Source organism: Cyclopterus lumpus, chromosome 11 (assembly GCF_009769545.1).
Source record: "Cyclopterus lumpus isolate fCycLum1 chromosome 11, fCycLum1.pri, whole genome shotgun sequence".
NCBI classification, from domain to species: domain Eukaryota; kingdom Metazoa; phylum Chordata; class Actinopteri; order Perciformes; family Cyclopteridae; genus Cyclopterus; species Cyclopterus lumpus.
The window spans coordinates 22,833,105-22,847,790 of NC_046976.1; the positions used below are offsets into that span (position 1 = coordinate 22,833,105).

Consider the following 14,686-nt stretch of genomic DNA (forward strand, 5'->3'; position numbering starts at 1 on the left):
CCAGTCAACCAGTACACCAGTCAACCAGTACACCGATACACCAGTCAACCAGTACACCGATACAACAGTCAACCAGTACACTGATACACTGGTCAACCAGTACACTGATACACCAGTCAACCAGTACACTGATACACCAGTCAACCAGTACACCGATACACCGGTCAACCAGTACACTGATACACCAGTCAACCAGTACACCGATACACCAGTCAACCAGTACAGCGATACACCGGTCAACCAGTACACCAATACACCAGTCAACCAGTACACCGATACACCAGTCAACCAGTACAGCGATACACCAGTCCACCGATACACCAGTCAACCAGTCCACCGATACACCAGTTAACCAGTCCACGATACACCAGTCAACCAGTACACCGATACACCAGTCAACCAGTCCACCGATACACCAGTCAACCAGTACACCAGTCAACCAGTACACCGATACACCAGTCAACCAGTACACCGATACACCAGTCAACCAGTCCACCGATACACCAGTACACCAGTCAACCAGTACACCGATACACCAGTCAACCAGTACACCGATACACCAGTCAACCAGTACACCGATACACCAGTCCACCGATACACCAGTCAACCAGTACACCGATACACCAGTCAACCAGTACACCGATACACCAGTCAACCAGTACACCGATACACCAGTCAACCAGTACACCAGTCAACCAGTACACCGATACACCAGTCAACCAGTACACCGATACAACAGTCAACCAGTACACTGATACACCGGTCAACCAGTACACTGATACACCAGTCAACCAGTACACTGATACACCAGTCAACCAGTACAGCGATACACCAGTCAACCAGTACACCGATACAACAGTCAACCAGTACACCGATACACCAGTCAACCAGTACACTGATACACCAGTCAACCAGTACACCGATACACCAGTCAACCAGTACACCGATACAACAGTCAACCAGTACACTGATACACCGGTCAACCAGTACACTGATACACCAGTCAACCAGTACACTGATACACCAGTCAACCAGTCCACCGATACACCAGTCAACCAGTACACCGATACACCAGTCAACCAGTACAGCGATACACCGGTCAACCAGTACACCAATACACCAGTCAACCAGTACACCGATACACCAGTCAACCAGTACAGCGATACACCAGTCCACCGATACACCAGTCAACCAGTCCACCGATACACCAGTTAACCAGTCCACCGATACACCAGTCAACCAGTACACCGATACACCAGTCAACCAGTCCACCGATACACCAGTCAACCAGTACACCAGTCAACCAGTACACCGATACACCAGTCAACCAGTACACCGATACACCAGTCAACCAGTCCACCGATACACCAGTCAACCAGTACACCAGTCAACCAGTACACCGATACACCAGTCAACCAGTACACCGATACACCAGTCAACCAGTCCACCGATACACCAGTCAACCAGTACACCAGTCAACCAGTACACCGATACACCAGTCAACCAGTACACCGATACACCAGTCAACCAGTACACCGATACACCAGTCAACCAGTCCACCGATACACCAGTCAACCAGTACACCGATACACCAGTCAACCAGTACACCGATACACCAGTCAACCAGTACACCGATACACCAGTCAACCAGTACACCAGTCAACCAGTACACCGATACACCAGTCAACCAGTACACCGATACAACAGTCAACCAGTACACTGATACACCGGTCAACCAGTACACTGATACAACAGTCAACCAGTACACCGATACACCAGTCAACCAGTACACTGATACACCAGTCAACCAGTACACCGATACACCAGTCAACCAGTACACCGATACACCAGTCAACCAGTACACCGATACAACAGTCAACCAGTACACTGATACACCGGTCAACCAGTACACTGATACACCAGTCAACCAGTACACTGATACACCAGTCAACCAGTCCACCGATACACCAGTCAACCAGTACACCGATACACCGGTCAACCAGTACAGCGATACACCGGTCAACCAGTACACCAATACACCAGTCAACCAGTACACCGATACACCAGTCAACCAGTACAGCGATACACCAGTCCACCGATACACCAGTCAACCAGTCCACCGATACACCAGTTAACCAGTCCACCGATACACCAGTCAACCAGTACACCGATACACCAGTCAACCAGTCCACCGATACACCAGTCAACCAGTACACCAGTCAACCAGTACACCGATACACCAGTCAACCAGTACACCGATACACCAGTCAACCAGTCCACCGATACACCAGTCAACCAGTACACCAGTCAACCAGTACACCGATACACCAGTCAACCAGTACAGCGATACACCAGTCAACCAGTACACCGATACACCAGTCAACCAGTACACCGATACACCAGTCAACCAGTACACGATACACCAGTCAACCAGTACACCGATACACCAGTCAACCAGTACACCGATACACCAGTCAACCAGTACACCGATACACCAGTCAACCGATACACCGGTCAACCAGTACACCGATACACCAGTCAACCAGTCCACCGATACACCAGTCAACCAGTACACCGGTCAACCAGTACACCGATACACCAGTCAACCAGTCCACCGATACACCAGTCAACCAGTACACCGGTCAACCAGTACACCGATACACCAGTCAACCAGTACACCGATACACCAGTCAACCAGTCCACCGATACACCAGTCAACCAGTACACCAGTCAACCAGTAGCTTCTACCTGAACCAATAATAAACTCTCTCTTTGCAGTTGATCCAATTCCTGGTGTCTCTTGTCCAGTCCAACAGGATTCTGGGTGTCAAGAGGAAAATGCAAGTTCCTACACACTGTACCACACTGTGTACCACAATGTGTACCACACTGTACCACACTGTGTACCACACTGTGTACCACAATGTGTACCACACTGTACCACACTGTACCACACTGTACCACACTGTGTACCACAATGTGTACCACACTGTACCACACTGTACCACACTGTACCACACTGTGTACCACAATGTGTACCACACTGTACCACACTGTACCACACTGTGTACCACACTGTGTACCACAATGTGTACCACACTGTACCACACTGTACCACACTGTACCACACTGTACCACACTGTGTACCACACTGTACCACACTGTACCACACTGTGTACCACACTGTACCACAATGTGTACCACACTGTACCACACTGTGTACCACACTGTACCACACTGTACCACACTGTACCACACTATACCACACTGTACCACACTGTGTACCACACTGTACCACACTGTACCACACTGTACCACACTGTACCACACTGTACCACACTGTGTACCACACTGTACCACACTGTACCACACTGTGTACCACACTGTGTACCACACTGTACCACACTGTACCACACATTATACGACACTGCGACTGTGGGTCAGTGGTTAGCAGGTCCGTCTATCAGAGGATCGGCGGTTCAATTCCCGGCTCTGCTAGCCCTAGTCGATGTGTCCTTGGGCAAGACACTTAACCCTGAATTGCTCCCCGTAGCTGTTCTACGGTTTATGAATGTAAGTCGCTTTGGATAAAAGCGTCAGCTAAATTAAATGTAATGTCTATGACATTGTGTACTAAACAATACACAATATACTACATTGTGTACTACACTATACTACACAATATACTACAGCATATACTACGCTGTGTATTACACAATATAATAGTATTTAATCTATTGCTTTCTTTCTGCAGTCCCCTGATGTTGAATGACTCTAGCTCCTCCCACTCCATGCCAAAATACAGTCGTCCTCTCTCATTGGAGCATATGCAGGTAACCAGTCTGTCAGAGGTCACCTGTACATTAGGGGCGGGTCAGACTCCATGTATAGCTACAATGCGATTATGAAACAATTATTGATTCATCTTGATGCATCAACACTTGTATTTCTCACTGTTTATATCTGCTGTTTTTAAAACTGTGCATATTTGTAATTTTTTATAATTACAAAAAACATATGAATTTACGTCTATTATATTTTATTAATACAATATTTGTAACAATTAGAAAAGATCAACTGGAAGGTTACATTTCCACCAACAGAAACATATATAATATGTTTCTGTTGGTGGAAACAAAAAATTCTGAATGTTCTGAGTCATGTGACATAACAAGCTGCTCTTATTCACTAATAAAGACTAATAAACCCTCTTGTTATATCAGTGAGCATTCAGCTGTCAGCCGATAAAGTAAAACTAGACAGATGACGTGTGTTTCTAGCATCCTCTCTACAGAATCTTTATATGTTTGTGTTTTCAGGCAGCAGACAGTTTATTCTCAGCTGACTCCCTGGTGAACTCTGGACCAATCATCTCTGACATCACAGATGTGGCCATGCCCATAGGCGAGAATTTGGCCTGTGATTGGAATGATGTTGAGTGAGAACATATTAAATAATTTCTTGTATAGTCAATAACATTCATCTTCCTGGACTGACCTCTAAAGTTCACTGTGGCTCAGTTACAAGTGACATGTCACAACATGAGCAGCAGAACATAGATATGACAAAGGATCATGAGTTACATACCCACACACTCGGTAGGTGACTGCTCTGACAGCCAATGAGACGCCGGCGTTCTTCTCATCTGATTGGTCTGTCGGCAGTCAGTAACAGCCAATCCACTTTCCCGTTTCACCTGCAGAGAAAGACAGTCAGTCCACTTAAAAGAGGAGCCTTCCATTCCTGACTTGGAGGTGTGTCCTGATCTGGAGAGCGGAGATACTCATCTTGACACGCCCCTCTCCCCCACCACCTTCATCAACTCCATCTTACAGGAAAACGAGATCAAGCCGAGCCTGAACACCTCCATTACCAATCCTACACCAGGTAATGGCTCATAAAAGCCTCCGTCACCAATCCTACACCAGGTAACAGCTCATAAACACCTCCATCACCAATCATATACCAGGTAACAGCTTATAAACATTAACAACCAATCATACACCAGGTAACAGCTCATAAACACCTCCATCACCAATCCTACACCAGGTAACAGCTCATAAACACCTCCATCACCAATCATATACCAGGTAACAGCTTATAAACATTCACAACCAATCCTACACCAGGTAACAGCTCATAAACACCTCCATCACCAATCCTACACCAGGTAACAGCTTATAAACATTCACAACCAATCCTACACCAGGTAACAGCTCATAAACACCTCCATCACCAATCCTACACCAGGTAACAGCTCATAAACACCCCCATCACCAATCCTACACCAGGTAACAGCTCATAAACACCTCCATCACCAATCCTACACCAGGTAACAGCTCATAAACACCTCCATCACCAATCCTACACCAGGTAACAGCTCATAAACACCTCCATCACCAATCCTACACCAGGTAACAGCTCATAAACACCTCCATCACCAATCATATACCAGGTAACAGCTTATAAACATTCACAACCAATCCTACACCAGGTAACAGCTCATAAACACCTCCATCACCAATCCTACACCAGGTAACAGCTTATAAACATTCACAACCAATCCTACACCAGGTAACAGCTCATAAACACCTCCATCACCAATCCTACACCAGGTAACAGCTCATAAACACCCCCATCACCAATCCTACACCAGGTAACAGCTCATAAACACCTCCATCACCAATCCTACACCAGGTAACAGCTCATAAACACCTCCATCACCAATCCTACACCAGGTAACAGCTCATAAACACCTCCATCACCAATCCTACACCAGGTAACAGCTCATAAACACCTCCATCACCAATCCTACACCAGGTAACAGCTCATAAACATTAACAACCAATCCTACACCAGGTAACAGCTTATAAACATTAACAACCAATCCTACACCAGGTAACAGCTCATAAACATTAACAACCAATCCTACACCAGGTAACAGCTTATAAACATTAACAACCAATCCTACACCAGGTAATGGCTCATAATTCAATTCAATTTATTTTCAATTCAGTTTATTTTATATAGCCCAATATCACAAATTACAAATTTGCCTCAGAGGGCTTTACGATCTGTACACATACGACATCCCTGAACTTTGACCTCACATCGGATCGGGAAAAAACTCCCAAATAATAGAAAAAAAACTTTCACGGGGAAAAAAGGGCAGAAACCTTCAGGAGAGCAACAGAGGAGGATCCCTCTCCCCGGATGAACAGAAGCGGTACATGTCATGTGTACAGAATGAACAGCGTTACATAAACACATTCAATGAATATGACAATGTATGAATAATTAGTAGTAGGCAGGGGCGTCGTTAGGCCTATTTTAGGGGGGCTTTAGCCCCCCCCAAAATGTTATTTTTTGATGTCATTAAATTAAACTATTGTTTCTCACATGGACACGTTATTTATATCTCTAACATGCTACATATGTGTGTGTGCGTTCTGGTTTGTATGTTTTCTCCCCCTTCAAATTACAATCCAATAGCCTATCATCGTACTTAATGATATAATCCCCGGGCACTAGGACCTTGGGGAGGCTGCTGCGCTAACTCTCTCACTGTGCCAAGTAACGTCTCTCGTCAATGACATCCAGGATTACAGCCAATGAGGTTACCTCAAAGCAAATGATGCACAGAGTAACCTGTAAATCCAGGTAGTTACAGAATGTGTCTGTCTGTAGTTGTTAACGAGTGTTACCTGCTTACATTCAGGTTTACCTGTAAGTCCAGGTAGTTACAGAATGTGTCTGTCTGTAGTTGTTAACGAGTGTTACCTGCTTACATTCAGGTTTACCTGTAAGTCCAGGTAGTTACAGAATGTGGCTGTCTGTAGTTAACGAGTGTTACCTGCTTACATTCAGGTTTACTTGAGGCAAATGAAAAGGAAGTTAGAAACTGTCTCCATTGAGCGAGTGTGAACGAGCGAATTCGAAATACAAGAAATAACTATCGACATCTTTCCATTCTTTGCATTAATATAGATTATTATAATATTGATAGTGATAGTGTCCAAATGAGCATAAAATATCACTATGACCCTGAAATTCTGTCTCTTGTGTTATCATATACTGAATGAAGCAAAACTACAGAGCAAAATCACATTCTGACTGAACCAATCTATGAACTGTCAGAAACAATGGATATCAGGGCCCCAAGAAAAACGTTCTGCGCACACATTCACAAGAGTGACACTCCCCTTGGGGCTTAGCCCCCCCCTTGGAATCCTACAAACACCCCTGGTAGTAGGCATGGACCACGATCCAGACCGCCACTATCCATGAAACCAGAAGGATGAAGAGAGGAGCGGGGGCGCATCAGCAGTGCCATGGCAGGAGGCATCAGACACAGACTTGGAGGAGTTGATTCATTTAGGCTGACATATTCTTCATGGCTCAGCCAGGTTTCAGTAAGACACAATAAATCAATGTGATTGTCTGATATTAAATCATTTACTAATACAGCTTTAGATGACAGAGATCTAATATTTAGGAGTTGACATTTAATTATCCTGTTTTGTTGCACTAGTGTTGTTAACCTTTTATGAGGTTATTTTGTACTTATTTAATTAATTGAAGTGGCCATGGCGCATCAGCAGGGCCATGGCAGGAGGCCGGCCCACCAGGCAGGAGGCATCAGACACCTCCAGGTCCAATGGACCCTCTGAGACATGAAGTCACAAAGACTCCGGGGAGGAAGCAGAGTTAATAAGGTGCAATGGAGAGATATAAATTCATCCATAAGGAGAGAGAGAAGAGGAGATAGGTGCTCAGTGTATCCTAAAACATCCCCCAGCAGCCTATAAGCCTATAGCAGCATATCAAGGGGCTGGACCAGGGCAAACCTGATTCAGCCCTAACTATAAGCACTATTAAAGAGGAAAGTCTTAAGTCTATTCTTAAATGAGGTGACTGTGTCTGCCATTTATAAATATTCACAAACAATCCTACACCAGGTAACATCTTGTAAACGCCTCCAGCACCAATCCAATACCAGGTAATAGCGTAACAAGTAACATCTTCTAAACACCTCCAACACCCAATCCTACAACAAGTAACATCTTGTAAAAGTATTAATCTGTATCAAGGCTTGTTGTTTTTTTGGTCTTAATTTACAGACGAATATCTTCTCTCAGTTCAAACCTTGACTTTAGATTCTCTGTAGGTAGTCCCATTGTTGTGATGAGCCCTGCTTCTACTGGGCCCCTTCCATCAGCCCCAGCCAGCCAGTCGCTTGCCTGTCTTCCCACCCAAAACCCTGCCCTCAGCCTCACCAAACCTCAGCAGAAATGTCAAACCATCGCCTGTATTGACAGGTAAGTAACCTGTTAGGTTGGTTGCAGATATATTTACCTTCTAGTGCTACCTGCTATCAACTACCCCCAACTGCTAACAACTGTCCCAACAGCACCTACAGCACCCGCCAACGACTGTCCCAACAGCACCCACAACACACGCCAACGACTGTCCCAACAGCACCCACAACACCCGCCAGCGACTGTCCCAACCGCACCCACAAACCCCCATCTCAACCGCACCTGCCAAGGACTGTCCCAACAGCACCCCCGACTGCTAACAACTGTCCCAACAGCACCCGCCAACGACTGTCCCAACAGCACCCCCGACTGCTAACAACTGTCCCAACAGCACCCGCCAACGACTGTCCCAACAGCACCCCCGACTGCTAACAACTGTCCCAACAGCACCCGCCAACGACTGTCCCAACAGCACCCTCAACACCCACCAACGACTGTCCCAACAGCACCCACCAACGACTGTCCCAACAGCACCATCAACACCCGCCAACGACTGTCCCAACAGCACCCGCCAACGACTGTCCCAACAGCACCCGCCAACGACTGTCCCAACAGCACCATCAACACCCGCCAACGACTGTCCCAACAGCACCCGCCAACGACTGTCCCAACAGCACCATCAACACCCGCCAACGACTGTCCCAACAGCACCCTCAACACCCACCAACGACTGTCCCAACAGCACCCGCCAACGACTGTCCCAACAGCACCATCAACACCCACCAACGACTGTCCCAACAGCACCCGCCAACGACTGTCCCAACAGCACCCTCAACACCCACCAACGACTGTCCCAACAGCACCCACCAACGACTGTCCCAACAGCACCATCAACACCCGCCAACGACTGTCCCAACAGCACCCTCAACACCCACCAACGACTGTCCCAACAGCACCCGCCAACGACTGTCCCAATAGCACCCACCAACGACTGTCCCAACAGCACCATCAACACCCACCAACGACTGTCCCAACAGCACCATCAACACCCGGCAACGACTGTCGCAACCGCACCCGACAAGGACTGTCCCGACAACTGCTAGCACATCTTGCCCAGAATGCCTATAACCCTGTAATAGAGTTATACATGTAAACATTTGAAGGGTTCAGATTATATATGAAAGTAACTCTTCTCAGATGGTCATTCTTTTAAATTGCAGGTGTTTCATCTAAACCCCTTGTGCTTCCCTCAGACCCCGCCCCCCTCCCTCTGCAGGTGGACTGTCACCTGATCGGTGGCGCTTCGTATCAACACGAGCTGACAAGTAAGCCAACTAATCGAAATTATCTTTATTTTCATACGTTAATGATATTATTTTTTTTAAAGGATAACTTGAGGGATGCATGTCAGCATGTTCAGACTCTACCCAACAGTGACTACCAACTAGTATTTCGTGCATCACAGCCTCAACAAAATCACGACTGTTTGCTGTGCTGGCTCCTCATTGGTGGAACGAGCTCCCCATTGACATCAGGACAGGAAGTCTCTACAGACTAAAAACATATCTTAGTGACTATACCTTGAATAGGGAAGGTAGAGCCGTAGTAGCACTTTAGTAGCACTTAAATGTCCCTTACCGATAGCACTTTGTTGTTTAGCACTTTAGTAGCACTTAAATGTCTCTTACTGATAGCACTTTGTAGTTTAACACTTTAGTAGCACTTAAATGTCTCTTACTGATAGCACTTTGTTGTTTAGCACTTTAGTAGCACTTAAATGTCCCTTACCAATAGCACTTTGTAGTTTAACACTTTAGTAGCACTTAAATGTCTCTTACTGATAGCACTTTGTTGTTTAGCACTTTAGTAGCACTTAAATGTCCCTTACCAATAGCACTTTGTAGTTTAACACTTTAGTAGCACTTAAATGTCTCTTACTGATAGCACTCTGTAGTTTATCGTTATTGAAGAAATTGTACTTGCTTGATTCTTGTTGTTCTGAGTTTGGACTCATGGTTTAATTCACTTATTGTAAGTCGCTTTGGATAAAAGCAGTCTGGTGATGAAACTTCCTGTCTCTCTGTCTGTCTGTTTCAGGTCTGAACTGTCCAATCATGTCGACTGCATTGACAGCAGTCTGGAAAACCTGCAGAGCATCCTGAACACACAAGCCTTCACCTTCGACACCTCCCCGCTCATGGAGGTCAGTTTGACTGTGTTCTATAAGTACAAAATATATAAACATGTGTTGGACATATTAACAGTATATATAAACATCTGTCGGACATGTTAACAGTATATATTGGCATGTCAAACATTAACAGTACATATAAACATGATTCAGACATTAACAGTATATATTTACTTGAGTCAGACATTAACGGTCTATATTAACGTGTGTCGGACATATTAACAGTATATATTAACGTGTCAGACATTAACAGTATATATTAACGTGTCAGACATTAACAGTATATATTAACGTGTTTCAAACATTAAGATTGTTTTTTAGTTTTTCAGTTCTTCCTGTTCCTCTGGAGACTTTGATCTGGACTGTTTGGACACTGTGAGTTAAACAGACATATACGGGTGTATATAGATCATGGTTCTAGGTTGAGATAAGAGTTCAGGGTGATACATTATTAGTATATATTGTAGGGGGAGATAAGGGTTCAGGGTGATATATTATTAGTATATATTGTAGGGGGAGATAAGGGTTCAGGGTGATATATTATTAGTATATATTGTAGGGGGAGATCAGGGTTCAGGGTGATATATTATTAGTATATATTGTAGGGGGAGATAAGGGTTCAGGGTGATACATTATTAGTATATATTGTAGGGGGAGATAAGGGTTCAGGGTGATATATTATTAGTATATATTGTAGGGGGAGATAAGGGTTCAGGGTGATATATTATTAGTATATATTGTAGGGGGAGATAAGGGTTCAGGGTGATATATTATTAGTATATATTGTAGGGGGAGATCAGGGTTCAGGGTGATATATTATTAGTATATATTGTAGGGGGAGATAAGGGTTCAGGGTGATACATTATTAGTATATATTGTAGGGGGAGATAAGGGTTCAGGGTGATATATTATTAGTATATATTGTAGGGGGAGATAAGAGTTCAGGGTGATACATTATTAGTATATATTGTAGGGAGAGATAAGGGTTCAGGGTGATATATTATTAGTATATATTGTAGGGGGAGATAAGAGTTCAGGGTGATATATTATTAGTATATATTGTAGGGGGAGATAAGGGTTCAGGGTGATACATTATTAGTATATATTGTAGGGGGAGATAAGGGTTCAGGGTGATATATTATTAGTATATATTGTAGGGGGAGATAAGGGTTCAGGGTGATACATTATTAGTATATATTGTAGGGGGAGATAAGGGTTCAGGGTGATACATTATTAGTATATATTGTAGGGGGAGATCAGGGTTCAGGGTGATACATTATTAGTATATATTGTAGGGGGAGATAAGGGTTCAGGGTGATATATTATTAGTATATATTGTAGGGGGAGATCAGGGTTCAGGGTGATACATTATTAGTATATATTGTAGGGGGAGATAAGGGTTCAGGGTGATATATTATTAGTATATATTGTAGGGAGAGATAAGGGTTCAGGGTGATATATTATTAGTATATATTGTAGGGGGAGATCAGGGTGATATATTATTAGTATATATTGTAGGGGGAGATCAGGGTGATACATTATTAGTATATATTGTAGGGGGAGATCAGGGTTCAGGGTGATATATTATTAGTATATATTGTAGGGGGAGATAAGGGTTCAGGGTGATATATTATTAGTATATATTGTAGGGGGAGATCAGGGTGATATATTATTAGTATATATTGTAGGGGGAGATCAGGGTGATATATTATTAGTATATATTGTAGGTTGAGATCAGGGTGATATATTATTAGTATATATTGTAGGGGGAGATCAGGGTGATATATTATTAGTATATATTGTAGGGGGAGATCAGGGTGATATATTATTAGTATATATTGTAGGGGGAGATCAGGGTTCAGGGTGATACATTATTAGTATATATTGTAGGGGGAGATAAGAGTTCAGGGTGATATATTATTAGTATATATTGTAGGTTGAGATCAGGGTGATATATTATTAGTATATATTGTAGGGGGAGATCAGGGTGATATATTATTAGTATATATTGTAGGGGGAGATCAGGGTTCAGGGTGATACATTATTAGTATATATTGTAGGGGGAGATAAGAGTTCAGGGTGATATATTATTAGTATATATTGTAGGGGGAGATAAGAGTTCAGGGTGATACATTATTAGTATATATTGTAGGGGGAGATAAGAGTTCAGGGTGATACATTATTAGTATATATTGTAGGGGGAGATAAGAGTTCAGGGTGATACATTATTAGTATATATTGTAGGGGGAGATAAGAGTTCAGGGTGATATATTATTAGTATATATTGTAGGGGGAGATCAGGGTGATTCATTTACAACAGTCTCATTATTTAAAATACTAATATTTAGTCTCCATAATGTACTCTTTGGTCTGTTATTTAAGTAAATAGTTAAATAAATTGCATTGTGATCTGAGACATCTGCTGATCCTATTGAGCCCTCCTTCACCCTCTTTGCCTCCAACTCGGTCAGACAAACTGCAGGTTGTCAAGTTTGCTGTTGATTTCTTGGCCCATGTGATTAATTTCCTATCCCAGGCAGTCGTTGTCCCCCTTGAGATCAGTTTTTACCTCTTTTATCGCCCTAATTATGTCACCGGGATCATCTGTTTCACTTTGCTTGTAAGCTCAATCTGCTTTAATGTTGCAAGCTTTTGCTTTATCTTATTGGGCTATACAAAAAATAAACTGAATCTTGAATTTTTTGGAATTTTTTCGTCCTTTCATGGCGTCTGGTAATTATTTTCCCACCCGTATATCTCTTTCTCTGATAAGTATCACATTTTCGAGTTTGTCCTTGGGTAAAATTAGATATATCTGGCGCGCGGTTTCACTCGGCATCTTAACTACTCCATGGAAAACCGGAAGAGTTTATATAAGAGGGTTATATATTATTAGTATATATTTTAGGTTGAGATAAGGGTTCAGGGTGATGTATTAGTATATATTGTAGAGGGAGAGGTGTGTGTGTGTGATCTCACCACCATGTGACTGTGATGTCACTGTTTCCTCTCAGCTGCTGTCTGAAGAAGTCCCAAATGGAAGTGAAAGCAGCAACAGCATCAACGCAGGTAAACACAGATTCTGTACTTCAATACTTGTGAGGACCCTTGAACTTGTCAACGTGGTGACTGTGTGCTGCTCTCTGATTGGTCCAGGGAAGCAGCTTGTGCAGTACACACCTGTCCTGATGTCTGAACCAATCAGCTCGGGGGAGGGCGTGGCCAACCTGCCCTCCCTCCTGGAGCTGGAGGCGGGGCCTTTCTTAATCTCTGACCTGCCCACTGATGACCCTGCTGCTGCTCTGCTAAGCCACGCCCACCTGGACTCCGACCTCAGCTAGAAAAGGGCGTTAACATGTGATTTATGGGTCACCATGACAACAGGACAGTGGGCTCGCTGACTCAGAAGCATCAATAGAGGAAACTGTTGATCGATCAGTAGGTCAAAAGTCAAGTTATATTATGCAGATTAATATTAACCAGTTTATATACCTGTCTTCTACTTCTTTTTCTTTATTGTTTTTCTTCTTTGCCGCTTTTATTAAAACCGATGTTAACCCCCCCCCCCAAAAAAAGGATCATGCGACTTCTGCATGTTCAAGTCTTTGTTTTCCTGTATCCAAAATATAAGATGGAGAGAATCTGAATATTTTTGAAAAGTTTCTTATGAATGAGAAGTGTTTATTAGATAGATAGAGACGATAAGAATCCTTTTCAGTCTCTTATTGAATCTTTTCTGGTCGTTTGTTTGTTGGAATGAAGAAACATCTGAGTAAATCTCTGTCCTGTTGTTATTTACCTTAACTTCAAACATAGGAGTACTTATATTTATATGTGTGTGTGTATATAAGAAGTGGACAGAGTTGTCATGACGTCTCTCGTTGGTTTGTGGACATTTGAAGCCTCCAGTGTTTTATCAAGCTGCTAGTGAGTGGCCCTCAGGTTTGGACATCACTACTCGAAATGACCCGAATTTACTAAATGAACATCACGCTGTATTGAAGACTTGAAACTAGAGATTGAGACCAAAAACTAATGTTTACAATGTTTACTGAGGGAATAAATCAAGAGAAGTAGAGTCATTTATATAGACTTCTATACAACCAGAGGAGTCGCCCCCTGGTGGTCAGGAGAGAATGCAGCTTTAACACATGAAGCATAGACTTCTATACAACCAGAGGAGTCGCCCACTGGTGGTCAGGAGAGAATGCAGCTTTAACACATGAAGCATAGACTT

The 14,686-nt window shown here is 43.5% G+C and overlaps 1 protein-coding gene across 1 annotated transcript in view; it reads left to right on the plus strand.

The window, feature by feature from the left end:
* Nucleotides 1–14,226, plus strand: part of hsf1 (heat shock transcription factor 1) — a 17,462-nt gene extending 3,236 nt beyond the window's left edge. Inside the window, exons 6-15 of the mRNA XM_034545013.1 lie at nt 2,779–2,840; nt 3,755–3,833; nt 4,320–4,438; nt 4,703–4,887; nt 8,168–8,318; nt 9,512–9,583; nt 10,356–10,461; nt 10,771–10,824; nt 13,464–13,518; nt 13,606–14,226. Of these exons, the coding sequence (XP_034400904.1) occupies nt 2,779–2,840; nt 3,755–3,833; nt 4,320–4,438; nt 4,703–4,887; nt 8,168–8,318; nt 9,512–9,583; nt 10,356–10,461; nt 10,771–10,824; nt 13,464–13,518; nt 13,606–13,790 (1,068 nt within the window). The 3' untranslated portion in view covers nt 13,791–14,226. The remainder of the gene's footprint in view (nt 1–2,778; nt 2,841–3,754; nt 3,834–4,319; nt 4,439–4,702; nt 4,888–8,167; nt 8,319–9,511; nt 9,584–10,355; nt 10,462–10,770; nt 10,825–13,463; nt 13,519–13,605) is intronic.
* The last annotated feature ends 460 nt before the right edge of the window (nt 14,227–14,686 follow it).